General features: G+C 37.7%; 1 protein-coding gene across 1 annotated transcript in view; it reads left to right on the forward strand.

The window, feature by feature from the left end:
* Positions 1–22,673, forward strand: part of LOC105223143 (homeobox protein HMX3) — a 64,941-nt gene extending 42,268 nt beyond the window's left edge. The window contains exons 2-4 of the mRNA XM_011200781.4: positions 21,221–21,399; positions 21,476–21,561; positions 21,614–22,673. Of these exons, the coding sequence (XP_011199083.2) occupies positions 21,221–21,399; positions 21,476–21,561; positions 21,614–22,217 (869 nt within the window). The 3' untranslated portion in view covers positions 22,218–22,673. The remainder of the gene's footprint in view (positions 1–21,220; positions 21,400–21,475; positions 21,562–21,613) is intronic.
* Positions 22,674–27,811: the final 5,138 nt, after the last annotated feature.

Raw genomic sequence — 27,811 nt, forward strand, 5'->3', positions numbered from 1 at the left:
CTTGTATAGTTCCAAGAAGATCCGACGTTTTTGAGCCAAATTTATCCAACGATTAGACCCATTTCTAGCTCAATAGGTATGCAAACACTCAGAATTGCAGCACTTATGACGAAGAACAACCTAAAGAGATTCGAGAGCTTTGATTTCGGCCAGAAAAAAAACGATTTGGTGTGGATTGTGAGTCGGTGGAACCGTCGGTCCATATTTCTTTAAAAATGATGGCGGTGAGATCGTAACCGTCAATGGCGATATTTATTGCGCTATGATAACCGACTACTTGATACCTGAAATTGAAGCTAGTGATCACAGCGACATTAGGTTTCAACAAGAGAGAAAAAACTTCTTTGAACAATTCCTCTTCGCAGGATTGCTTACCAGATTATACTCAATGGCATTATCCAAAACTATAATAATAATATTAAGGCAAGCTTAGCTAGCTCCGTTGATGTCATCTACATATTTAGTCACTTTTTTTCCAGTCCTACTGTAATTCCTACTACTCTCTGTAACTGAACTGAATGACCTTTCTAATTCATCACTATTCATGTCCGCTTGAAATTCAACTTTAAATGTTGACACCACTTTCAGTTATTCTCGCCTACGGCAATCATATGTAAATATAACCAGACAGACAACAAAGCTTACTCCGCCAAAAGAATCAATACAATAAAATTAATTTCATTGAAATGCGCCGACAATCCTCCAACTGGATTAGATGAAGCTATTTGTACACGTAAATACATATATTTGTGAGCGAATACAAAACAGGATTGCCAACCTAGACAAGTTGGGTTTCTAAAAACCAAATATTATTTTTTTCCCAGCGCAAATCAAGCAATGATGACTTTAGTTGTAGTAAATTCACAAGCCCCGAAGAGAACAGCAATGAACCGATATCTAATTTTCCTGCACAACAGTTGGCAACACTGTTATCTGGATATTCGCAGTTAAGCAAGAACAAGAAATGAAGAGTTGGATTGCTGTGCTATCAGCAACAGAGGATCGATGTCATGCAAATACATACAAAAACCACATACATACATATATTTTCATAGCGACGGACATAAGTATATAAACAAACATACATAAGCACCTTAAAGCTGGTAGACAAGTGTCAGGAGCATGGCTATAAAAGTGGCAACAAACACACTTAATAACCACCCGGAATAACTGCAGTCACCGAGGAAGAAGAAGAAGAAATTGACTCGTGTGACCGTTGCGCTGCCCACACCATCCGCTGCCATGCAAAGAAAGAGCGTGAGTAAGCGACAGCGACGATGGCGGTTGCAGTGACGGCGGTGTTGGTGGTGGCGGTGGTGCACATATAACTGTTCAATGGCTGATGGTTTGATGGAATGAATGATAAATGAAGAGACGTTGTTAAAATAACACCTTTTCGTTGTTTGTTGTTGGACACGACATGCGCTCTATAAATGCAAACATATGTACATATATACATACATATACATATATGTATACATACATATGTATGTTCGTATGTATGGTTTATTGCGCGCGGTGAATGGCAGTTAAGACAAGCAAGCAAGCGCACTCCAATAACATGGCCCTAATTAACCGTTGTTGCGCTTGCGCATGCGCATGTTTACAAATTGTAACACATTCAAGATAAGAAAGTGAATTGTGAATGGATTGATTAACGATGTGAATGCTGTGAATAGCGAACAAAATAAGTGGCAAAACGACACGATATGATGAGTCCACAAGGAGAATGATTATATAATACATTAGGGTGGATAAAAAAAAATATTTTTTTACTTGTTCTCTGTAAAATAGGTTCTTGGACACCTCTAAAAAATTCGTTCCAAGTATGATCTTTACAGTTTTTTTTCTTATTATCAGATAGAAAAATTTAATTATCGCTTCCACCTCTTTTTAAGATAATTTCGTTTCGTATACATATTTTGTAGGGAAGGAAATGCTCTTCAAAACAGAAGAAAATATAAAAAAATCGAAGGTTATGGTTGAAAATCATTAGGCAAGTGTTAGAGAGATGGAAAGGAAAAGACATCTCTCGCCAGTCCGTTCGAATGATTTTTGTGGATATTTGGAGCATGAAAACCGTTCTTGCTCGGCTTGTCCCGATAAAGCTGATTTTTTTTCGAAAAGAGTACCGTTAAGAAGTCTCTTTGGAAATGCAAAGAATACCTCCGATCAACCCGTTTTCAATCGATCGATGAGCAAAAACAAAATTCGCTGAAGTAGCTGAGCCATCACAAAAGTGCTTAAAGTGATATTTCTTAGGAAAGAATTCAGGTTTTTTGGTACGAGTTTGGTATTGAAACGTTTAGTACTAGATATGTTGAGTCGATCTATAAGAAACTTTCAGTTAATTAATTATTTATGTACATACATCAAAGATTTTAGTCTTAATTGAGTATATCCCCTGAGAGTCTTCAGCGGCTTCAATTCACACGATCACAAGCTACTATTTTTTCTATACTATTTTTTAATTCTATAAAACCTATGATGAGTGAGTCCCGATACAATATCACGAGACTTTACTCAAAAAAGTAGTTTGATGTGGGGTTGGATGAACAAGTTGCTCGGTAGTCTTCACCTAAAGCGTCGGGCGTCTATTAAATTTAGTATAAATATCCATACAGGCTTTAAGAATGCAGTTTTTAACACTGATATTGTTGCTAAACATCTCCTGAAAACCTGAACCCACACAAAGCGCCTTCACTTGAACTTTCAAATATTTCACACAGTACACAATATCCAATATTTCAATCATCTAATGGCATTTTGTGACTCATCCGCGTTGGAGCTTGCCGACACCAAACGCTACTGCGGTATTTCAAATATTAAAAGGCTACTTAAATTGAGAGGATCTCAGCCGGAGTTGACGTGTTGGTGGAGCCTACCGTTAAGTAGCCAGCAGCGGGCCAGCTCAAACAAATCAAGCAGCCGAAGCCGCCACAGCGCTTTATTAGTTGCTTGTGGAAGCAATTTTTGGTTGCGTTTGTTGTTGTTTCGTTTCGTGTGTTGTTGCTTTTCAGCATTTATGAACTTTGGTTTTTCTCACAATTTGTATACAAGTATGTGGTCATATAATAATTTGTATTGCTAATCGCTTTGTTATTGCTGTTGTTGTTCTGGTTGCTACTTTTAATGTTACCTTGTTTTACTTGGCTGTATCTCACACGGCATTGCCGCAATCCCCGAACACGCACGACAGATCCAGTCAAGCGCATTTATTTGATCCCTCATCAACGGCCACAACAGGATTAAAATTAGTTTTTGATTATGCTTTCGAGCTTCTGGACAACGCAATCTGTGGTCCACGGTACTGCGCTCCATTTGGCAATAAGCTGCTCAGGTACACACGCACACACACACAGTCAGTCGACACATGCGATGTACTTTAGTCACTTGCTCGCTTTGTTGCTTGTCGTTTTTGTTGTTGATATTTTTATACCCTGAACAGAGTCTATACGAAGACTGTGGAGAGTTGATTCGACGGAATTCGCAGCTACTCGAACTGACGTATGCAACGACTTGGCGTATGTTACGACGATATCTTAAATTGAAAGCATACAGAATACAGCTTGTGCAAGAACTGAAGCCGCTCGACCTTCTCAAGCGACGTAACTTATAGGCTCTTGAAAGGTTCTGAGAAGATCCGACATTATCGAGCCAAATTTTAATCGGCGATGAGGTTCATTTCTGGCTCAATATATATATAAACAACCAAAATTGCCGCATTTGGGACGAAGAGCAACGTAAAGAGTTTCAATACCTGCTATTTCATCCAGAAAAAACAACGGTTTGGTGTGGTTTGTGAGCTGGAGGAATCATCGGTCTATATTTTTTTCAAAAATGATGCGGGTGAGAACATAACGGTTCTGACGATCGTTATCGCGCTATGAATACCGACTATTTGATACCTGAAATTGAAGCTCGTGATCTCAGCGACATTTGGTTTCAACATGACTGCGCCACATCCCACACATCGCATTAAGTAATGGATTTATTGATAGAACACTTCGGCGAGCAGATAATTTCACGTTTTGGGCCGATCGATTGGCCACCAGGATCATGTGATATCACAGCGTTATACTTTTTCCTGTGGGCATATGTAAAGTCAAAAGTCTTTTCGGACAATCTCACTTCGATTCAGCTCTTGGAACAAAACGTAACGCTTGTTATCCAGTTACCAGTCGAAATGTTCATTTTAAATGATCAGCGTGAGACGCTGAGTAGGTGAACGTCTGACCATCTAATCATCTGTCTGCATATAATTGCACTGAACCCTCAATTTTCGAGTTATCGATTTGAATTTTTACACATGTCCTTTACTCCCTGAGAAGCTACTCAAACTGATCGTTCAAAATCAAGTTCTTGTTCGGAAAACTTTTTTGTTTGACAAGATAACTTTACAAAATTTGACAGGGGTTATTGTTTAGGGAAAAGGTATCATCTCCAAATAAATCATTTGGTTCGGGGTGGTATATCATACAGTTGCCATTCAAACAGATCGTACAAAATCAAGTTTTTGTATGAAAAATGCTTTCATAGTGAAGGGTATTCTAGCTTCGGTGCAACTGAAATATATATTTTTTTTGTTTTATTATTTTGTTGTTGTTAAGCAGCATCTGATACACTTTAACCGAGTCCTCACTTGAGTATACCCGTAATTTCTTTCATGATTTAACATTCTTATATGTGTTCAAATGTTTGTTTGTGTATCTGTGTCTGCACATTTATGAATTTCTGCATGCCTTTATGAATATTGGCTGGAAGAGGCTTTTGCGGTTTACCCTGCTCATCGATGAGTGCCAAAAGCGCTGGCAAAGCTAAAAAGTGGCCGCTTCGGATTTTGTCTGCTGCGGCGGCGGCGTGTTTATGAATAATACGCGTAAAGTCGGCGGTCCGTTTCAATCCTTTTTTTCGTGAATGTAATTAACGCTTTTAGCAAATTTTTATTGTTGTACCTTTTTATCGCTGCTTGTTGTGAGGTGCCGCTCATGTCGCCTTGGCTTCCTCCCTAATTTGCATTGATGAAGGCCGTTCATTAAGAGATCGCGGTGACGGCAAACGATCGGTTAAGTATGAAAGAAAACGCTTGTCACAACTTTGCTTACATTTATGATCGCTTTTGGGAGGTATCCACACGTACATATATACATACAACTGCACGTACATATAACAATATGCATTCACATACACACTCATCCATATAACGGTATACGTTGAACATGCGCTGTGCTTTCACAAATTTCGACATTTCACATGCACTTTTGAATATTTGAATTCGAATTCGCAAGAAGAATTTTTAATAACCTTGCAATTTCTTCATTCAACGGTAAATAATTTGAATTTAATGAAATTACACAGTTTACAAATGAATGCCTTTGTCATAAGTGTTTGCCGACTGGTTGCCAGGCTGTTGCAAGTATTGTCACGTGATAGAAGAGTTTCGGTGTTTTGTTTAATTCTTCTGTACTTCTTAGTGTGTTTTAGTGTCGCTGCTGGGAAAATAAAAAGGTGCTATGAAAATCTTAATATTCTAACGGCGCATGGTTACATACAGACGTACTTGTATAATAAAACATATGTATGTATATCATATTTCTTATTAACTTCAATGGAAAGCGGACAAATGTTATTAGAAGAAGATGAAGAGTTGGCAATAAATATATATCGTAGTTGGAGAGTTGGTGGAATGAAAGTCGTTAAGTTGTTTTTATTGTGATGTTCTATGATTCACATACAGATAACTCTGAGAAATTATCTAAATTCTACCTGAAATATTCCAATTTACATACCGTTTGATCAAAATAGTCCAAATTGGCCCAGGTTAGGTTTGATGGCTTATCCAAGTTATAAGTCAGAGAGGCGTCTTGCGGTCAAAACAAATTTGTTACGTTGTTTAATTTCCATTCCCACCAACAGCTAGCTTCAACTGCTAGCGTCCTCAACCTTACAGCATGGATAGCCTATAAGGCAATGGGCCGTTAGAACCCCCACAACTAGGAAGAGGCTAGCATTACTGAGAATAAAGTTGTCATTGGATCTATTATGGTCGATCTTGAGCCAAAAGGATCTTGTGACAGCCCATACACTGATGGTAAACCAGCGCAGCAGACGTTCCCACGAAGGCCAGATATCCAGTATTAGAATACCCGAGGAGAAGGGAGCCCCGGCCCGTTCACATTCTACTGATAGCAGGGTTAGGGTGTCTTGCCTTGCCTGGCAGTCACACTAGTCTTATCAGGAAATGACTAGCTGCCATTGATAGGCGAGGTTAGGCATTCCTTAACCAGCTTTGAACGCACGCTCAAGGCTGGTAGCCCTCCAATCCGAGTGATAGTCATCTCTATGAAGAAGGCTGCACTCAGGAACAGTAAATCTACTGTTACTTTAATGGCAGCAACGTCGGCTTGAAAAATACTGCAATAATTAGAAAGTCTGAAACTGAAGTTGATAGAGTGCTCTTAGCAATATATATTCTTCCAGCAACCTTCTCCCAAGCTTTAACTCATCCGTAAAGAAGCTGACCCTTTCCCGAAATAACTTCAACCCACCCAAACTCCCTCGCAGGTGGGTTTGGCGGCTCCATGATCCAAAAGATCCGGTATAAAGGTATAAAGTCGAAGCATGTGGGGATTTCCGAATGTTCAGACACGCTTCCAGCTGGCAGGGGGTACAATTTTGCACATGTTCGGACAAGCTTTCCAGCGGTCAGGGGGTAAAATTTTGCACATTTGAAGTTCAAGCGACAAATGTCACCAGTAATTGAGTTTGTTGCGAAAGCTACAAGGTCTGACCGGAGACTTAAGTCTGCTCATTGGGCTTGGTCCTTTTGGGAGATTCGTGGTGTCTGTGGTTTAAACTTTAATTATAATTGAAAAATTCAATGCAGTATGGAGTCGCACTGCGGCCGGGTGCCGGACCTACAGCACGACAGAGGTTTTTGATCGGTCTCAAACCCGACCAAGATGTAAAAGGTGTCCCTTCCACCCGACCAATTGGAGCCAAAAAATACGTGCAAAAAGCGTTTGTTATTTCAGGCGCTGATCAACGCATTATATTCATCTATGTGCTTTTTGAAAAGTACCATGAGGTTAGGTCGTCGCCGGCAGGTATTTACGTAAATCACAACGATTGTTGTTCAGACATGCGTCATGACATGCATATTTAGAAACCCAAATTGCCTGGCATTTAGTGCACCACAGATGCTGATGAGCATCGCCAGTTAAATGCTCTCGAGATTCCTTGCAAGTGTGGTCTTTTCTAGGGCCCTACCTTACACAAAGACCCAATAAAACATAATGGGCTTGACTTTTTTATCGTAGAGTCACAGGAATACTTTCGGTGAAAGACCCTGCCTTATGCCAACTCGTAATTTACTGAAGGCACTGAAGAACATCTCATCCAGGGCTTATAACGAGTGTATGGAAAATTTACTGAGTAGTGTAAGCAGATTTGTATTGGCTGAAAAGGAACTTATTTTTAACGCGATAATAAAGATTTGTATTCAAATACGTGAAAATGTGGTTTTTTGTAATTTGTTCAGAGGATATAAAACATATATTACACTGTTTAGTCCAAAAAAAAATCGATTGAGCATAAGTACAAAAAATAATATTAATAATACAATACTTTGACGAAATTTATTCAGATTTTATTAGCCAGAAATATTCTAAACACACTAAGTACATACATATATCCACCCATACACTCATGATATTAACATCTTTTCAAATAAAACCAATTTGAACCAAATCACGACTTTATCAATCGGAAGAGATAAACCCCACTTAAGCAATTTGCTACTTATTTTCCCACCTTCAACAGTTTTATCCATTAAAGTCACTTCAAATCAAATTAACCTTCTTCACAGCTTTCCAAATTGGTGAATAAAACAGTTTTGTAAAATCCAAAATCTTGTTTTTCAACAACAATTGTAAAGCAAAGGCTTCAAAGACGTTGACCGGTGGCACTTTTAATTGAGTGTGTCTCTATTGTCTCTGAATGACAGCACTCAGCATTTCACTTAATTAAAATAATTGATTTCCACCATTCTTGTGAAGCAGCTTAACTACTCATACATACACATACACATAATAGATACATATGTACATATGTAGATGTTAGCCATATAATGGTGTATATGTGTGCCGTAGTGGCGGCACCTTAGCGTATCGTTCCGTCAAACTGGCGATTAACGCTTATCTAATAGGAAGCCAAAATTATAAAGAGTCTCTCTCGCGTTTCTTCCAGCACACAGCACACACACACACACATATTCACAAAGGCAGTTGCAGCTTCCTCAGTTAAGCTGACGATTTAATGGCTTTTGATTGAGTTTTCCAGGGCAGTAGCTAAGCTGTGAGAGTGCTGTCGCCCGAAGCGACTTAGATGGGATAATACTAAGTATCCAGTGGAGTTGCTGCAACAGCAAGCGTTGCTCCAAACAATTGCGATGAGGAATGAAATAAGCGCAGATAAGCATCTTTTAATTAATTGTGGTTAATTGGCTGGTTTTCTGGAAAGCCATCTAACCATTAGCCGCATTGCTGAAGGTAGTGAACAAATGACTTTGTAATCAAAAAACCAAGCAGAGATTAGGTTATTTAGGCTAAGTGTACAAACTTACACATATGACCTGCATAACTATGTCCATACCAAACAAATGCCAATTTTAGAGAGCACCAAATTCTGTTCAACTATTAACAAATAAGCGGAATTATGGTGAAAAAAGTTTGCTAACTATTTAAGAAAATTGGATTTTAAGCATCCTCGAAATTCTAAAAACGAATTTAACTTTGTATAAAAAATCGTTTGGAACCATTTAGATTAATAGAAACTTGAGATACAAAGACTTGCGCGAATCTATTCGTAAAAAGAGGCCAAAAATATGGACCGACAACTCTAGGTTTTTGCACCACGATAATGCACGGTCGCATACTGCATTGATTCTTCTTGAGTTTTTCGTCAAATTTTGAACCAATATCGTGCCGCAACGACCGTATTCGCCTGATTTAGCTGCGTGTGACTTCTGGCGATTCAGCAAACTCAAAAGACCGCTCCTGGGAGACCGTTTTGAGCCAACTGAAGAAAAAAGAAAATCACTACGCGCTTTGAAGCCTCTCCCGGAAATCAACTTTAACAACTATTTCGAGGATTGGCAAAAACGTTGGCACAAATGTATTGGGGACATGGAGGTTTATTTTGCGGAGGACGACAAAGATTTTGCAAAATAAGTTAAGAATTTTAAAATTATCAACAAAGGCTTACTATTTTTTGCTCATAGTACTATATTAAAAGTTTGTGGAGCATTTATCCATCGAATATTAAAGTTTTTATTTTTCTAAAAATAAAACTAGTTCTTCGGAATTCCAAAATCCAATATCAGCCATTTTCTAAGCGTTAAAAATAAATATTAATAACATCCGTTTACAAATCGGTTAGCAAATCTGTTCATTAACATATCTCAATATAAATGCAAATAATTAATTCTTTTCTGAATTCAATTCCGTTGAACACCTCTCACTTTAATTCTCAGCATAACGCCATAAGTTTATGCAAATATTCGCATTTATATGTGTGTGTTCTTACATTTTTTACATTTGTAAGTTGTAAATTATAATAAAATACACAAATTATTGCTAATCCGACTTGTTTTGCGATGTGACTTAAATGGGTTTTCAGCACGACACTTGACGTTTTCGTTCTGATTTTAATTAATTTATGCACCGTTTGAGCATAACTCAGGGTATTTAATTAATTACAAACAAATTGGCGCTGGACATGAACTCTACGAGTCCAGTATTTAAGCGCACAAATCGGACCTTCGTGTACATTGACGGGTGTGAACCATACACAAGTACAATTGGCTAAGGTAACAAAGCGAAATAAATAAAATATGAATTAATAAATGAAGCAAATTTGTAATAGAACGTAATAGGAAACCAAATGTACAAATCGAGTTGGTAGCGTTCTTGAGAACCAGTATTAAGTACATACTCTATTTGATATATATATATATGTATATGAGTAATGTCGAGCACAATCTGCATAAAATTGCAATACATTTCTAGTAATTACTTGTACAAATGTGGAAATAATCAATTTATAATTAATTGTATTTGTATTGAGTATAGAAAAATACTAATGAATATACTTAAGGGATATAGAAATCGGGATTTCGACCGTTTTTTGGCTATCATCGTAAAAATAGCTTAAATTTAGAATTTAAGTTTTGTTGAATTTTAGAGAGACTAGTTGAAAAATGGGCACGATTCAATCCGATCTGATCCGATGATCAATTCAAATAGGGAAGAAAATGAGGCAATATAAATACAATACGAAATATGACACTGCAAGTCATCAATCGCTGAATAAGCAGTTAGTTACCAGGTTAAATCACCAGTTAACTACCCAACAGCAGAACCAGAGATTTCTGTTAAAAAGCACTAAGAGTTTCTTAAAGCTCATTTGACATTACTAACCGAAACTCTTGTGTACATCTTTTCTTAGGCATTAGCTTTAATGGTTGTATGCAATTTTTTCATTGTATTGGAGTTTCGACAGCTATGACTTGCTGGGATAATATGAGTGGCAATGTCAAAAGAACGGTTCCATTTCCATTAAAAAATAAGGTTGTGATTTAAACACACCGAAAAGAGTTGAAAATACATGAGCACGAGATCAGAGAGTGATTTAGCCTTATAACCGAAAGCCCAAATATTGCAAGAGAATTGACTATCCTGTAGTACATTCTCAAAACCAATAGGTCACTTACGACAATTTTATAAAAAAGTAATACGTTTGGTGATTGAAATCAAAAACTAATTGAATGCTTAGTACGCTAATTCTTCTCCTATATGTGAATGTGGACGCAATTCGAATTTTCCATGAGCCATTCCAACATGTACCGAAAACGGCTACCTCAGAGGTTCCCGTGACTAAAGTCCTCGATTGACGGATTCACGTAAGGTTTAGTATTCATGACAAATGATCATTTTCTGCATAATTGAACATGAGAAGTCTGTAGTAGGGATTGATGTCACATTTACTATCCCCGGACAAAGTGCGAGACCACTCTACAGCAGTGTGTGAAGCTGTTTAAGCAATATTTGAAGAAGTTTCTGCCTAAATTCGTTACTATTGACACTAGAGGCCAAGAATCAGTCGAAGTAGTAGATTAACCGGCAAAATTGCGTCGAATACAGCAAATACTGTCCTATTGGGCAGAAAGCGGACGGTCAGCGTTTTTCTGGGAGTTACAAGGCATGCTCTACATTGACTGCCTGAAGAAGCGTAAAATCTCCTTTACTGGCGTAAATACCGCTTATGCGATTATAGCCGAAATAAGAACAGCGAGCCAATATTTTCCTTTATTCGCTATTTGGCGCCAATTTGAGATACCATGTGCTGCTACGTCCTTCTCCACCTGATCTCTCCAACAGAATAGATGTCTTTCATTTCCCCTGCTTCCACAGCCGGGTACTTTGTCGAGTACTTCTAAATCTGTAGTATTTTCATCCATCCGAACTAAATGGCATAGGCAGCGTAGCCGATGTCTCTTAATTCGCTGAACAATACCACCTTTCTCAAAAAGGTTCCTAAAGCCGACTTATCAGATATTATTATTGTCCGGGCTTCTACACCATATAGCAGGACGGGAATGATGTAGGACTTGTAAAGTTTGTTCTTTGTTCCTCGAAAGAGGACTTTACTTCTCAATTGCCTACTCATTGAAAAGTAACACCTGTTGGCATGGGTCCGACTTCAAAGTTATGAGTGTCAACAGTGACATGCCAAGTCGCGAATCAGATGACTCTTAGTTTGATGACACGAGATATTGCACTCATACATAATTGAATAATATGGAAGACAACTCAAACGTGACATCTCTTTACATATACATACATTCACACACATGTATGTACATATGTATATTTTGCAGAAATCATTGCCTCAAGGGTTTCGATGTAGAAATGGCAGATAATGGTAAGCCATTTAAAAACGCTCTAAAATGGCCGAGGTAGTCAGAGACTACTTGTTGTCTACATAAAGCTTACACACCATGAAATATGTAAATCAGGTGTCTTATGAAATTTTGCATACTTATTAGTTCTTGTCGAAACCCTCAAATCTTTTGGAAAATACGTGCACTTACTTTACACTTCGTTAAATAGACGCATCTTCCACTGTTATCGCCATAATGCGAGACACGCTCGCAAGCACCATTTTTACAAAGCAAAACTCGTTAAATTCTACTGTTCGGTAAAATCTAATCTATATTCTTTTGTGCATCGAAATAGTGAAATAAGAAAATTATATAGAAACGCGAAAAAAAGAAAAAGCGCGCAACCTTTCATTGGTGGCAAACGGCGGCGACGATGAAGCCCACAACTCGGCCCAAGGAAAACAAACAGCATAATTCAAGTAATCCTTAACGATGTAATCCATCATCATTCCAACATTCGTGTCTCAATTAGTGACGCTGCCGTTCGCATAACTCGCGCTCATTTTCAATTCCACTAAAAAGCTGTCCATTCAATGTCCACCCCGGCACTGCGCTCCCAAGGGCCAGCAATGCCGCACAATAGTCCAAATCGCAGCCAACACAATATTTGTGCTATATGCTTGTTTTATGTGCGTGTGCCGTAGCCGCGGCCGCGCCTTTCTTCTGTGTCCGCCGCCCTCCGCTGTTGCTGCTGCTTCTTCTTCTTCTCACCTGCGCGGTGAGCAAGGGCGGCATTGTCCTTATACAAACAAATGACATCGTCAACATTCCGTGACAACTACGCGCACGCCATCGCTATTGCCAGTTACAGAAACTACAGTAACAGCAACAATGGTTAGTGCCGCCACCGCCAGCCATTCATCTGCCATTCAAGCAGCTATTAGCCTTATCCTGGCCATTGTGTGTGCTTTTCATAGGTTTTACTTGAGCTTCTGCTTAGCCAAACAATGAGACGCGTTGCGTATATTGTTACGCCTCATTTTAATAATATGACTACCCGCACTTGCACACACACATTCACATACTAATGTATCCAGCTGTAAGCAGCTCATAGTCAGCGTGCTTGACGCGTCCACCATTCGTGTTGAGCGTGTTTTTGCTACGCGTTTCGTGCAGCGCGTGCTGCTTAGCTCACCGCCCCGTTACTGCCACCGAAGCCAGCTCAGTGGCACCACCTCCCCATACACCTTGGCTTTTTTCGCCTATAAGCAGGCGTGTGTATGTATGACGGTTAAGTACTACAAGTAAATGTCACTGTGTCCCTGTCATAATGATTAGTTATGCTGATGACATTATTTGTTAATATTGTACCTATTTTAGTTGCTTTCGCGTTTTTCCGCCTAAATATGATTGCTCATTGTTTATTATGTTGGCACGTAGTCAGTCGATTAGCCAGCCAGCTGGTTGGAAATAGCTTGCTGGACGCTAATATGAAATATATTAAAAACATAGAAGAAGAGGCAAGTCTTTGGTACAAAACACATTTTGGCTGTCATTTCAAGTGACCTTAATTTCCGCTTGCTGGTTGGCGAGGCTTCTTGGTTACGAAATATGTATGTGGCGCCGCTTGCGTTAGAAAAAATTAACTGTTGTGCATAACTTTCGAGTTTTTATTAGACCTAGATGGGTAAGTGCATTAGGGTGTATCAAAAAATAATAATTTTTTCTTAGATAGCGAAAAATATCGTCGCAAAAGACAACAAAATTATAGTTGTAATTGCTTAGCCATAAATGTTTCGTATTTTTCTCAACTTTTTGGCGGTATTTAAGTAAAAAGTTACAAATTTTTTATTGGCCCACCCTAATGTGCAAAAGTGTCAGACTAGTATTTTACTTGACATGCAAACTACTTTAATGAAGAATATAATATACAAATACAAATATAATTACATTTAATTTATGCTTCGTTTAATTATTACATTAATTAGTTATTATAGCATGAAATAACTTAATTAACAAGCGTCTATAGTTAATGAGTAATGCAAGCGGTACTCAAATTAATTAACAAATTTCGCTTTATATACACCTACACACACACATATGCATACGTGCAACATACATTCATTAGAGATCAAGGACGATAACACTATTCAACAAATCTAAAGGAAAAAATGCGACTGATGTGCTAAGAGATCTGCAAAGTAATTTGAGGTGTCCCTGATTGATTACAACATAAAAAACTTCTACGTGCAAGGAAGTTTTTACTATCAGTTTCGTTTTTAGCAACCCAAAATTAGCCAGAAGCAGCCACTAACATCACAATCGCAAAATGACTTTCTCAGAGAATCTGGGTTCTTAAAACTCACATATCCTCACACACATTGACTTTGATGGGGAAGTTTACTGTTAGGAGATCTCTATTAACTCAAGCTTCAGACTTCCTGACTCCTCCTCCTTCAGAGAAGTGACCATTCACTTAGATAGCCAAGCGGCGTTACTAGCTTTAAACCCATTAACAGTGGGTTCAGGGTCTTTGTTGTAAGAACCTAGCGGAATCGCAGGAAATTCCAAAGCTGATAAGCTAGCAAGGTAAGGTACCCAAGAACCATTATCGGTAGAATGGTAGCGGATCGGTGCTCCCGTGTCCTCTTGTACTCTACTACTAGATAGTTGGATTTTGCGGAAGCTTAGCGAGCACTGAACCACCATCGCCACCATTGCCTTTTGGACCCAGATCGATCGCAAGGGATCTGGTGATGTTTTTGCGCGCAGTAAGGCTAGCCTCTCCCTAGTTGTGGCGCTTTTAAAAGGCTATTACCCTATTGGCGTCCATGCTGTTAGGGGAATCTTATCAGACACTATCTGCAGAAGCTATATGTAACAGATGAGGTGGAAAAAACATATCCTTCTTGACTCTCCCGCATTTGCGAGGTAAGGTCTTAGACACTTGGGAGCGCATCCCTCCAAACAGTTCACCGAACTGGTCTGAATGGAAATTAAGCGACTGTGAAAATTTGATAATATATAAATTCGAACACAAAGGGTTCTTCTTTTCTTTTGGTTCAGAAGGGACTACATATAGTAGTCCACGTGCGATCTTTAATCAGCCATCTAACCTAAACAAATCTACACATTTTAGAAGGATTTTGTTTATAATTAATTTTTCAAAAGAAAATTTATAAAGCTCGGCTAATACGACGTCATTTCCGGTACCCCCTGGAAAAAAGTGCCTCCGTTTTGACACCAGAACTTCTTTTAGGATCATATGAAGCAAAAAAATACGTGTTTTATCTAGACCTCTCTAAAAACTAAGTATTGGACGAAGGAAAAGAAAAAGTCTAAGACAATATAATCAAAACTAATGGATTAGATCAGTCTACATGGCTACGAAAAGACCAAACTTCGATAATTTTTTCTGCGAATAAGAAAAAAGGAATTGAGTTTTTCACTTTCAGAAAATTACGGCTGCTGAACAAATTTTCGGATTTTTTTCGAGAGAGCCTCTATGAGTGACAGTAATTCTAGTAACTCCTGATATCTGAATCAAAATGAAAAACGGCGTGCTTACAACCAAAGAATAACAATTTCGATATTTTTAATATCTTAGATAGTTCTAACCCCCTTGAGGCAGAATAATTGCAAAGGGTGTAAACACATTAATTTACACCGGTCCTTAACGAGTGCTAAGTGACTAATTTGGTTGCTAACTAAACGATCAATATTAACTAGCTGGCGATAAAATCACTATATAATTGGCTAATTGGTTTTAGTTTAATTTTTAAACGATGCAATAAGTTGCTAATTACCATTTTCCAATATATTTCTAAATGCTTACGACTATGTGACATGTATTTAGCTCAATTAGCCATAATATACATGCATACATACGCAGTCATATGAGATGGATAAAATAAACATTCAATATACATATTACCGCAATACGCACAGTTATACATATTTATAAATATATTATTTTATTGCCTTTTATATGTATATACTCCGCAGAAAAAATGCAATCTCATGAGAATACTAATAGTTGAGAAACCACGCAATTTTTTTAAATTCTCTATTTTTATTGCATTTGTTGCCAGTGGCTTTAGGGGAGGACATATTGCGCCCGACATTCTTGATGTCTTCCTAATATCAATTCGCTGCTGAAGTGAGCGTTTTGTCTGTTAACTCAATAGGTAAAATGACAACACCAGAAACAACAGCAAAAACGAAAACGAAAAAGGTACACACGAAAAATTGTTGGCAGCTGCTCATACCGCGTGTCGCCATTTCGTCGTTTGTGGACGGAAAGGTCGTCCTTTAGCGTTGGTTTCAACACCTAAGTAGTGCAAAACCGAAAAACAAATAAGAAAGGGGCGTCAATTTGTTTAACAAACATATACATATGTATGCACTCGCTATGTATGCGCGTTAGCATGTGTGTTAGTGTAAGTGATGTTCATTTTTTTGCGGCTTATAAACAGTAATTGAGCAAATAGCCGCATTTATGTAAGTCAAAATGGTAAGCAACGCCCCTTTTCCCACTGTTTTGACGTTATGAAATATCGGCCGGCAAGGAAAGCGAGCAGCTGTCTACAGCGGCCGAGGCACACACATACTCACACATAATAAAAACCATGAAACATACATATGTACAAGTATATGCACATGTGAGTTTTTTTGGGTGCTTACAAAGAGCGTAATTATGATGTGAGTAAATGGCTTTGCTCCAATTCATTTGAACTTAAAAGGACATCGTTTGAAGTATACCGCCTGGTAAAATAAAAGAGAATGCCATAAAATTTATTTGACAGCAAAAAATCTTAATTGACACAGGATGTATGTTTTTATTAAATAATTTATTGCAAATAAAACTTAAAAAATTTAGTGAATATATGCAAATTTACAGAGAAATATCTATGTATACATATTTTCATTCCTAATTGGATGCATATTTTGGAAAATATATAAAAAATTAAAAAAAATTACATTCCATAAAAAAATGTTTAGTTTAAAACACAAAAACTTTGACTCGAACATCGAAGCCACTCTATCTGACTGAGTATACGCGAACTAGTCCAACAGGTTTTGAGCCATCGTCCTGGAACTTTGCAGATTTTGCTGCCATAAAAACTAAACAATCAAAATCAAGTTAATAAAAAGGGTGATCCATTTCGAGTTTCCCTACTTCTTAAAAGAAATAACATAGAAACTTGACATTTAATGAGGAATATTTATTATCATTCGACAAAACATTCTTTGGCATTTAGTTTTTGAAGATTATCTCTTTCAAATGTTGGACGCGGTTACGTCTTGGATCCTATTTTCGATCACTCGTTCGAACATTTTGACTGGTAACTGGCGAATGACACGCGTGAAGTTTTGCTCCAAGGCCTGAATTGCAGCTGGATTGTCCGCATAGACTTTAGACTTTACATATCTCCACCGGAAAAAGTCTAACGGTGTAATATCACACGTTCTTTGTAGAAATTATCTTCTCACCGAAGTGTACTCTCAATAAATCCATTGATTGATAAGATGTGTGGGAGGTGGCGCCGTCTTGTAGAAACCAAAGGTCGACGAGAACAGGAACTTCAATTTGAGACATCAAATAGTAGATTATCATGGCGCGATAACGATTGCCATCAAAGGTAACATTCTCACCGGCATCATTTTTAAAAAAATTTTAGCCGATAACTCCACCGGCTCACTAACCACAGCAAACCTTTGTTTTTTATATATGAAAAAGCAGCTCTTGAATCTTTTCAGGTTATTCTTCGTCCCAAGTGCGGCAATTTTGGTTGTTTACATATCCGATAAGCCAGAAAGAGGCTTTATCGCTGAACAAAATTTGGCTCTAAAACGTCAGATCTTCTTGGAACTTTTCTAAAGCCCATAAAACGAAGCAATGACACTTGGGAAGGTCGAGTGACTTCAGTTCTCGCACAAGCCATAATTTGTACGCTTCCAATTTAAGATCTTGACGTAAAATGCGCCGTTCCATATGTTGATTCGAGTTGCTGCGAACGGCGCCAAATCGACTCCACGGTCTTCGTGTATACTCTTAGCTACGGCTGCTATAGTTTCTTCACTGCGTGCGGGACGTGGTCTATTCGGTCGAATATTATCTAATAATGAATGCAGGCTCTCAAGACGGGTGATTGTGTTGTGAACTAGTAGACCGATTATGTTGACAAAACACATTCTTTACAGAACGTGAGTTTTCGTAATAAAGTTGAACGATTTATAAACGTTGCTCAGGTGTAATTTTTCCATGACAAAATGCCGAACAATAGTGTACAAAAATAATATGACAGCTTTACACCGCTCATGTGCGTTCTGTCAAAAAGAGGCTATTGAAAAAAGTACCAATTGGATCACCGGTTAAATGATCAAAATCAAGTTGTTTTTTTTTATTTCACGAAATTTGATATGGATTATTTTTCAAAGCAACGGTACAATTTCCGAAGATATTGTTCAAATCGGATCACTATAGCACATATGTAGGTGCCATAGAAACCGACCGAAAATTTAGTTATTCCAAGATGAAAAAAAATGTATGACACTGGGCAAACGAATATTTAATTTATGTTCTTCTTGATCTAATCCATCAATGCAGAGCAATGCTATGATAAATTTAAAAGTAGACCAAGACATCAAAAATTTAAAAAATATGTACTCTACCAATCACTTACTTTTTCTTAAAAAATTTATGCATGAAGAATTCGAAAAATTTTGAAATTCTTGATTTTCCTTTAGCATTCTTTGATCTTTCGCTTTCAATATTTATACACGCATTTATATATTTAGATGAAATTTTCACCACTCTTAGCCAGCACTTCAAAAAACGTTTCATTTCAACAAAGCTCACAATGCCCACTAATATATTTAAGATACTCCTTTACTTGTAAAAACAAGAGTAGAGTATTTCATAAAAAGATGAATAAACAGCGAAATAAAGGCGATTGAGTCAATTTCCGCCGCCAAACATCAATCAACAGTGAAAATCACCGGCAAACACGCCATAAACAAATAAAATTATACAACAAAAGTAGCGAAACAAATTCGAAATCGAAAGATCGAATCGTAAACACTAAAAACAACAAGATGGCAATAAAAATCGCATTAAAAACTAGAAGAGCTGTTATAAACTAACGCCGATACGTGTCTATAACCACACATCTATGTACATGGATACAACCCCTACCACCCTCAAAAAAAAGCTGAGACCATATTAATAATTGTGTATATGCATGTGTGTGTAAACGCATATGGTTAGGTCTGAAAGACCTTAAAGTAGCGTGAGGCGTAACCTGGAACCGTGCAATAATTATAATCACACTAAAAAGCTATAAAAATCATTCATCTTGATTTTATTATTGATCGCTTAGTTGTTGCTGCTATTGTTGTTCTCATTGGCATTGCTTGATCAAATTATGGTAGCTGCTTTTAATTGATTTTCATAGAAATGTTTAGCCTTTGCTGTTAAATGATGGAACTAAATCTCTCGGGAAACAATTAAATGCTTTCATCTGTGAATTAACAGCGCTCTTGCTTTGTTTTTGTGAATCACTCGCTGTGACGCATGGAAGCTGGGTAAGAAGTGAGGTAAGGTGTCTGTGTACATATATGTATAGGTATATTATTCGTGTATGAGCTTTAATCAAGTTGCAGACGAATATATTTACATATTCATTAATTAATCGACAAAGTGCGAATGATCTTTTTGATCTTTCACGCAATCAAGTTGTAAAAACATAATTAAACCGCCTGAAGCCGCGAAACATCGAATATAAGAGTTAAGATCAATGAAGTCTATGAAAGCGGAAAATGTACGAACGTATACACTTAAATGACGAAATATTCTTGAAATAAATCTTACAACGTACTATATATAATATTTTGTGCTATCTTCTTCTTTATTGGTGTAGACACCGCTTACGCGGTTATAGCCGAGTTAACAACAGCGCTCATGTCTGTTTGACGCCAATTAAAAACTTCATGTGTAGCCACGTTCTTCTCTAACTGGTCTTTCCAACGGAGTGGAGGTCTTCCTCTACTTCCCCCCAAGAGTACTGCGTCGAACGTAGCCACTGTCTTTTAATTCTCTGAACTATGTCAATGTCGTCGACTCATCGGATATTGTCATCGTCCATGCCTCTGCACCATATACTTAGCAGGACGGGGATGATGAGTGACTTGTAGAGTTTGGTCTTTCTTAGTCGAGAGAAGACTTTACTTCTCAATTGCCTACTCATTCTGAAGTAGCAACTGTTGGCATGAATTATTCTGCGAAGGATTTCGAGGCTGTTGTTGGTATTAATACTGGTTCCAAGATAGACGAAATTATCTACGACTTCGAAGTTATGACTCTGAACATTGACGTGAGAGCCAAGTCGAGAGTGCGACGACAGTTTGCTTGATGACAGGAAATGTTTCGTCTTGACCTCGTTCACTACCCTTTTGCTTCACTGCCTAATCCAATCTGGGGAAAGCAGAACTAACAGCGCGGTTTTTAAGGCCACTCTTAAGAAGATTGTACATCCTCGTATTCCGCTCTGCAGCTCGAATGATTTTCTCCAGCAGTAGAGCTATCACTATATACTATTGTTCGAAACTTATTGAAGAATGTTCTTGACCTGACAGAACTTGGATGGCTACAAGTCAATCAAAAGACATGTTCTCCTAAGTTGATTTTTGTTATCTGTATTTAAACACATAAGATTTATTCTGTCAAGACCAGCTTTTAAGAAGCTGTATAGTGGATATTAGCCGGGCAAGAAGACCCCACCTTTTATACTCAATTATTCGCAACATTACAAGGTCAATATGATCTTTTTGGGACGAAAGAAATGAAGATACCATTTCCATATCCATATTGAGCCAACCCAATACGCCTTTATCCCTTCAGCCTTTATCCCTGCATTTTACGGTCATCTTCGTTTGGGAGATTAATGATGAAACATTCTTTTAATTCTTGTGTGTGCTTTCTGGACATGCCATGCTTTCCCATCACTTCGCTGTAATCGATATTGTCTGATCGGAGTTGTACGTATAGGTCCTACATTATCATTGTGATGTCCACTCTGCTGATTTCATGGCTCTGTTTAGCGATCTTACTTAAAGAAGATATTGGTAAAATCGGTGGGAGCATGAAACTCGAATCAAATAAGCGAAAGAAAGAAAAAGAAAGTCATCTTAAGCCCCATTTTTTATGATATAAAATTAAAAGAGATAACTTTATCCGATATTCCTGTAATCACTAATGCTGCTTCTACTCATTTCCAGATCCTGCCACGCTCAATATCTTTTCGACACGACCGAATCCAAAGAAGAAACGTAAATCGCGCACTGCCTTCACCAATCATCAAATCTTTGAGCTGGAAAAACGGTTCCTCTACCAAAAGTACCTATCACCTGCTGATCGTGATGAGATCGCTGCTTCTTTGGGCCTCTCCAATGCACAGGTAAGAAAACGTATCAATTAACATGTCTTTAAGTACCCAATCACTAATTTTATTGCGATTTTGACATTTGCATTAGGTAATCACTTGGTTCCAGAACCGACGTGCCAAATTGAAGCGTGACATGGAGGAGCTGAAGAAGGACGTTGAAAGTGTGAAACAATTGTCAGGACATAAAAGTTTTTTAGAAAATGTTAATGACTTAAGTATTTTAAAGACCCGACCAGTCAGCAGACATCAGCAGCCAACAATATCAGGCAGCATGCCGGCAACGCTTGCAACAGCATCAGCAACACCTAATGGCCACACTCAACAATCAACGCAATTTGGCGGCGGCGGCCCACCACATGCTGCCCATATCACCCTTATCATGCCTACAGTCCCAGTCGCCCACACAGCAGCAGCGACACAGTTACCCGCACAAACACAACAACAACAGCAACGGGGGTAATATGGCTGCGGAGCCACCGCTGTACCCGTTGCAGTTGCCAACAGCAACAACAGGCATAGCAGCCACGCCAGCGGCGGCGAAAGTGAAGGCACACCAGCCAACACACACACAATCGGCGACGCAAACGCTTACCAACCAAGGCTGCAGCAGCTCAACAGCAGCCGAGGATAAGAAGGAGCTGAAAATGCTGAAGATGATGACACTCATGTACTACACCAGCCGCGCCCAGGCCGACGCCGCCTCTGTGGCTGCGTCTGCGTCTGCGTCCGGAGATGTCGTTACGATCTGCGGCAGAGCTGTTGGCAATGGTAACGCTCACGGCGGCGGCATACACGCTGAGCGCACGCCCTGCACATTCAACGCCAATTAGTCGGAGCGGAGCAGGCCGGCGTCTTATTTGTATTAGCCCAATTTGTAAATGTTATTTAAGTAGTCGCACATATATATGTAGAAATGTTTGTATATGATATGTGAGGTTATGTCAACATGTGGTATTAGCAAATAATGATATATATTTATATGTAAGTCTGCTTATACAATATGTTGCCACGCATTTTCATGCATGAAGCTACAGTTACTATGACAATTGCCAAAACCGAAATTGCAGCGAAATAAGAATGTAGGTCATTAAGGTACGCCCTAGCGAAGTCGTAGATAATGTAAGGAAGTGCTTAATGAGTTAAGAAATAGGACTCTAGACACACATGCAAATGTATTCGATTTCAAAATTAAATAGTTAGTTATGTAAGCACAATTGTGATTTTTCCTTTTAATTTAATTGAATTAATATGTTCCAAATATAAGATATCATAGCAATTAACCTTGACTGGTGGTTTGAACTACATATCTGTTGAGTATATGTGATTGATGTATTCACAACAACGAAAAATATATTTTTTTTAACAACGGGTCCCTTTATTCCCATATCATGCGGCAGTATAACCTCAAATCCAAGCTGCGGTAGTGGCAGGAAAGGAAGGGTTATACTATGTGGAAACCGGGCGATTGTGCTTCCGAAATAATTATTTTCCTGCTAGATGCCATCAAAGTTGGATTATTTTGAAAAACCTTATTTATTATTCGATTTAACACATATCAAGGCCCCGTACAAAAATGAACCATATATAACAATATAAGTACGAAGTATGCAGAGAAAACTTTTCCAACCAGCTGAATGAAATTTAAGTATGCTCTGCCCAATCCACAAAATGGGAGATCCCACAATCTGCGCCAATTACCGTGGAATAAGCCTCCTCAATATCGCATATAAGGTTCTGTCGAGCGTATTGTGTGAAAGATTAAAGCCCATCGTCAACTAACTGATTGGACCTTATCAGTTAGGCTTTGGGACTGGAAAATCAACAACTGACCAGATATTCACCAAATCTTGGAAAATATCCGTGAAAAAAGGACCGACACACACCACCTCTTCGTCGTTTTCCAAGCTGCTTTTGACAACACGAAAAATAGCTGCCATCATGCCGCTATATCATTTTGGAATTTCGCAAAGCTAATACAGCTGGGTAAACTGGCATTAAGCAATACCAAAAGCTTTGTCAGGATCGGGAAGAACCTCTCCGAGCCTTTCGATACCAAAAAAGAGTTTCAGACAAGGTGACTCCCTATCGTGGACTTCTTCAGTCTACTCCTGGAGAAAATAATTCGAGTTGCAGAGCTTAATAGAGAATGTACAATTTTCTATACGAGTATATAAGTGCTGGCATATGCCGATTATATTGAAATCATGGGCCTCAATAATCGTGCTGTTAGTTCTGTTTTGCAGGATCCGCCGGGGTTGCAGACGAAAAGGAAGATTTCCAAGGAAGAATGACTGGCACGCTGTTACAAACTCGGATCAAAGGTAGTTTTGCGATTGGTTGACTCAGTCTTGTTTGATCCTGCGGCAAAGATAATCACCAACAAAGAACAGTTTTTTTTTTTAATAAAGAAAAAAACTTTAATGGCCTCATGCCATAACAGCTAACCACGTGCCTTGGGAGGCCTTTTGTCGGAGGTATAGATAAAGTATTAAAATTCGACCATTTTAACAGCAATTTTGCAGAGCACTTTAAAGGGGGCCATTGTTTTGCACGTGAGCTGAAAATCGCTGATCCCAAAAATCGAGTGTATAATATGGAATGCGGCCTATTTTCGAGGCGACAGCATTAATGCAGACGAATGAATTTTTTCTTCAAAGAAACGAAAATTCTTGTTATTTTTTGAACACACCCTGTATTTAAGTGGTGAGCGACGCGCCAAATTCCTATTTTTAAGGCTAAGTAAATACGCAAAATGTCCTTATTTAAGGCCTTGTTACACGTAACGAGTACAGTGGCGAGACAGTATTCTGGCCGAGTATGATACTCCTTCGAGAGAGTTGCGTTGGCGAGTAGAGGTTTACACGTATTTTATTCATCTAGTGAAGTAGTGAAGTTTTTCAAAGTGCAATTGAAACTAAGTAAACAACATAAAAATCGACCGCGTGGCGAGTGAAGACCGAACGCGTGTTCATATGCAACGAGCGAGTCAGTGATTAGCTCAGAAGGGGCAGAAGAGTGAAGAAAAAGAAGCACTCGGCCTAGTAAACAAAATGTGATTCTAGTGACTCTCTCGCCACTATACTCGCCCACTGACTCGGGTCATTACTCGCCTTACTGTTTAAACGAAACGAGCACTCGGCCGAGTCACTGTCTCGCCGCTCTACTCGTTACGTGTGATCAAACTTCGTGACAAACTTAATATACCCTGTTCAGGATATAAAAAGACAGTACAACGTGATTTAACCATACCGATCCATACTTTCACAAAACTTAAGAAGAAGCCAAAAATTTTTGAACGTATTTTGGTAAACGTATCAAGACAGCAAAAAATTTACTGGCGATATAAGTATGCACATATGTATTAGATATAAAGATTTTGTACCTTAAATAAAATATTTATGGTCGTTTATTTATAAATCAAATCTTCCATTACTTGTATTTATATCACTTAGGGTGGAGCAGTTAATGACTGTTAGTTTTGATCAAATTTATCAATGTAAATATTAACTTGTACTTTATAAAGCTAAAGGTAAATCTCAAAGATTTCTTTTAATTGAAGTCAAGCTCAATTTATAAGCAGATAAACGCAGCTATTTCAGATAATTCGGAAAACTACAATTTTGTTTTTGGATAAGCTATTTCCAATATCAATATTGACAATCCACTCTCCAGACAGTGTGTGTCTTGGCTAATTGAACAATATGTTTTGCAGTTTCCCGCATGCACGTCGTTTGCCAATAGAGGTCGCATGTGTGAGAATTTCCACATAACACAACGAAATCTCTGTACTATAAAACTCTTCCCCATAAACATGTATTCAGGGCTGCGGAAGCCTTCGATAAGTATCGCAGAAAGGAAATCAAGTAAGAGCCGCTTCCGTAGAAAGTGTTTCCTATTATAAGAATTCTTTAAATAAGCACTTACCAATCTGCATACATCATATTAAACCGCAAATCGCGCACTAATTCCAAGCAATTTGCTATTGCTAATCAGTTTTACTCGCTGTGGCACGCAATACACACATACACAGGCATTTTTCAGCAAATTTTTTACTTGGGAAATATACACTATAGACATATACTTTTGACACTTTTTTATTTATCATCGACATCATCATCATTTTCACAACCGTTATTTGAACAATCCCTTTCTGTTTTCACAATATTTTACCTAGAAATTAATCATTTCACTAGACTCACTGCAAGACAACTAGTTTTTCACACTCACAAACAGAAACTGTCAAGCAATTGCCGTTATGGCGGCAAAGCTTGTTGTTCGCTGTCACTCAAAGGGTTGCATGCAGGCCTGTCGATATTATTTAGTAAGAATTTTGAGAAGGTTAATACTCTTCTCAAAAATATATGCAACTTTAAGTTATTTTTTTTTAATTTATTATTTTAAATGAACTTAATTCAGTTCAAGCGCACTCACATTTCGGAAGTTTAAAATGTGGAAAATTTAATTCCTTGTGGACACCATTTCAGGAATATTTAGCAACACTGCGCTTTGAAAGCGTTCCGGCGCCATGTTGAGTATTTTTGACAGTTTACTTCTTCGCAAAAAAACATAAAGTTACCGGTCTCTACGGCAATGAAGATAAATTGTGAACTTAGATTAATAAAATGTGTTAAATATTGAAAATTGTGAAAAATCAAAGTGTGTGGGTGTTTTATTAGTGAATTATTTTTTCAAAATTTCTCCGGCAGTATATTTTATGTGTTTTCATTGAAATTAGTACAAAAGAGGTCTCAGGAAACGCAGCAAGGCTAAAGCGCCTACCAAAGTTGATTTGGAGCAGAAAATCGCAACCTTTTAGTGGCAAGTAAGATCATAACCGAGTAAGGTTAGTGTTATATATTTAATATTTTTTTAATATTTAATACATCTTTTAAAAAATTGTGTGTAATAAAATAATTTATTTTTTGCCAGTGGTTTATAATCATAGAAAAATTTTAATTGTATCTTGTCAGGTTGTCAGATACAAAAAAATGTCGTCATCAAAGTTTCAAACCGTTCGGTGGTTGTTTTTGCTATTGAAATATTCAATAATTTTTGAGTATGTTACACGAGGTGGCGTTGTTATAATGAATTAGTGGCTATACTCGTAATTATAGGATTTTGTCGAGCAAGAGTTTAGATAATGCTATAAGCTAAAGATTCAATGTATCTTAATTACTATAATATTTTAAGATAAAATCAAATAAGCTAAGATATTTGTGACAAAGGTTTTTTTGGTTAATTATTCGTGTATGAGAGTCCGTTTTTAGATTGTTCTAGCGAAACAAAAGTTTCGTTATATAGAAAATTCTTTAGAAAGAACTGTATGAAAATGTTGTGCTATTATATACAGATTTATTAAACATAATAAATAGCTTGTACAATCGACGCTCACAAATTAGAACATTCCAGAAATTAGAATCAGAGTTTGCAATACATTAAAATCATCAAAATCGAAAATTGGAATTTCTCAGCGATGTTGATGTTTCCGATTCAAAATAAACAAATATAACTGACTATATGTCAAGTAAAGCTGAGTGCTAAATTGGTGATTGAGCCGACTATTTTACACTCATAATTAATATCTCAGCTTTGAAAATTATCGTAATTATCTTTATTTTTACTTATTGATGTGATGTGTGGGATGTGTGTTGAAACCAAGTATCGTCGACATCACGAGCTTCAATTTTAGCCATTAAATTGTCGGTTTTTAGGGCGCGATAACGGTCGCCATTGACAGCTGCATTCACACCGGCATCATTTTTGAAGAAATATGGACCGATGATTTGACAAAGCGCATGAAACACCTTCTTTACTGACTTTACTAAACGTGAATTTTCGTCATAAAGTTAACAGATTTGTAGAAGTTGTTCAGGCGTTAGTCTATCAATGATGAAACTCCTAATGATACTGAACAAAAATCTGTCAAAAAGGCTTTGGTACCTTTACTTGGGTAACCCGTTACATAAAAACTAAAAAAAAATATATGTTTAACCGATTTTAAATTGAACTAACTCAAAAACAAAATAACTCATTTCAATATCTCTGCAAATACATTCATATACTAATGTTTAAAAATGTGTGAGCAAAAATTAAAAAAATTTTTTCCGATAAAATTCAAATGAATTCACTGCATTCAACAAAAGCGCTGCTGCAGGTTGAACATTCTATGCTCTTTATGTTCATGTACGAGTATATATGCACACATTCATATGTACAATCACATGCTGAGGTATATGTATTTTTGTCTATCGAATGCACTTTGTGTATTATTTTAATTTGATTTGATTTGGTGCGATTCGATTTAAGTCAACAGTTTTGATTATTTTCAAATGGTCATCATCCGTTGGCATTTCCATCACCCAGATAAATATGTATGTATGTACATACACACATACAAACATTTACGCAAATTAGCTGACGTGCT

Source organism: Bactrocera dorsalis, chromosome 2 (assembly GCF_023373825.1).
Source record: "Bactrocera dorsalis isolate Fly_Bdor chromosome 2, ASM2337382v1, whole genome shotgun sequence".
Taxonomy (NCBI): Eukaryota; Metazoa; Arthropoda; class Insecta; order Diptera; family Tephritidae; genus Bactrocera; species Bactrocera dorsalis.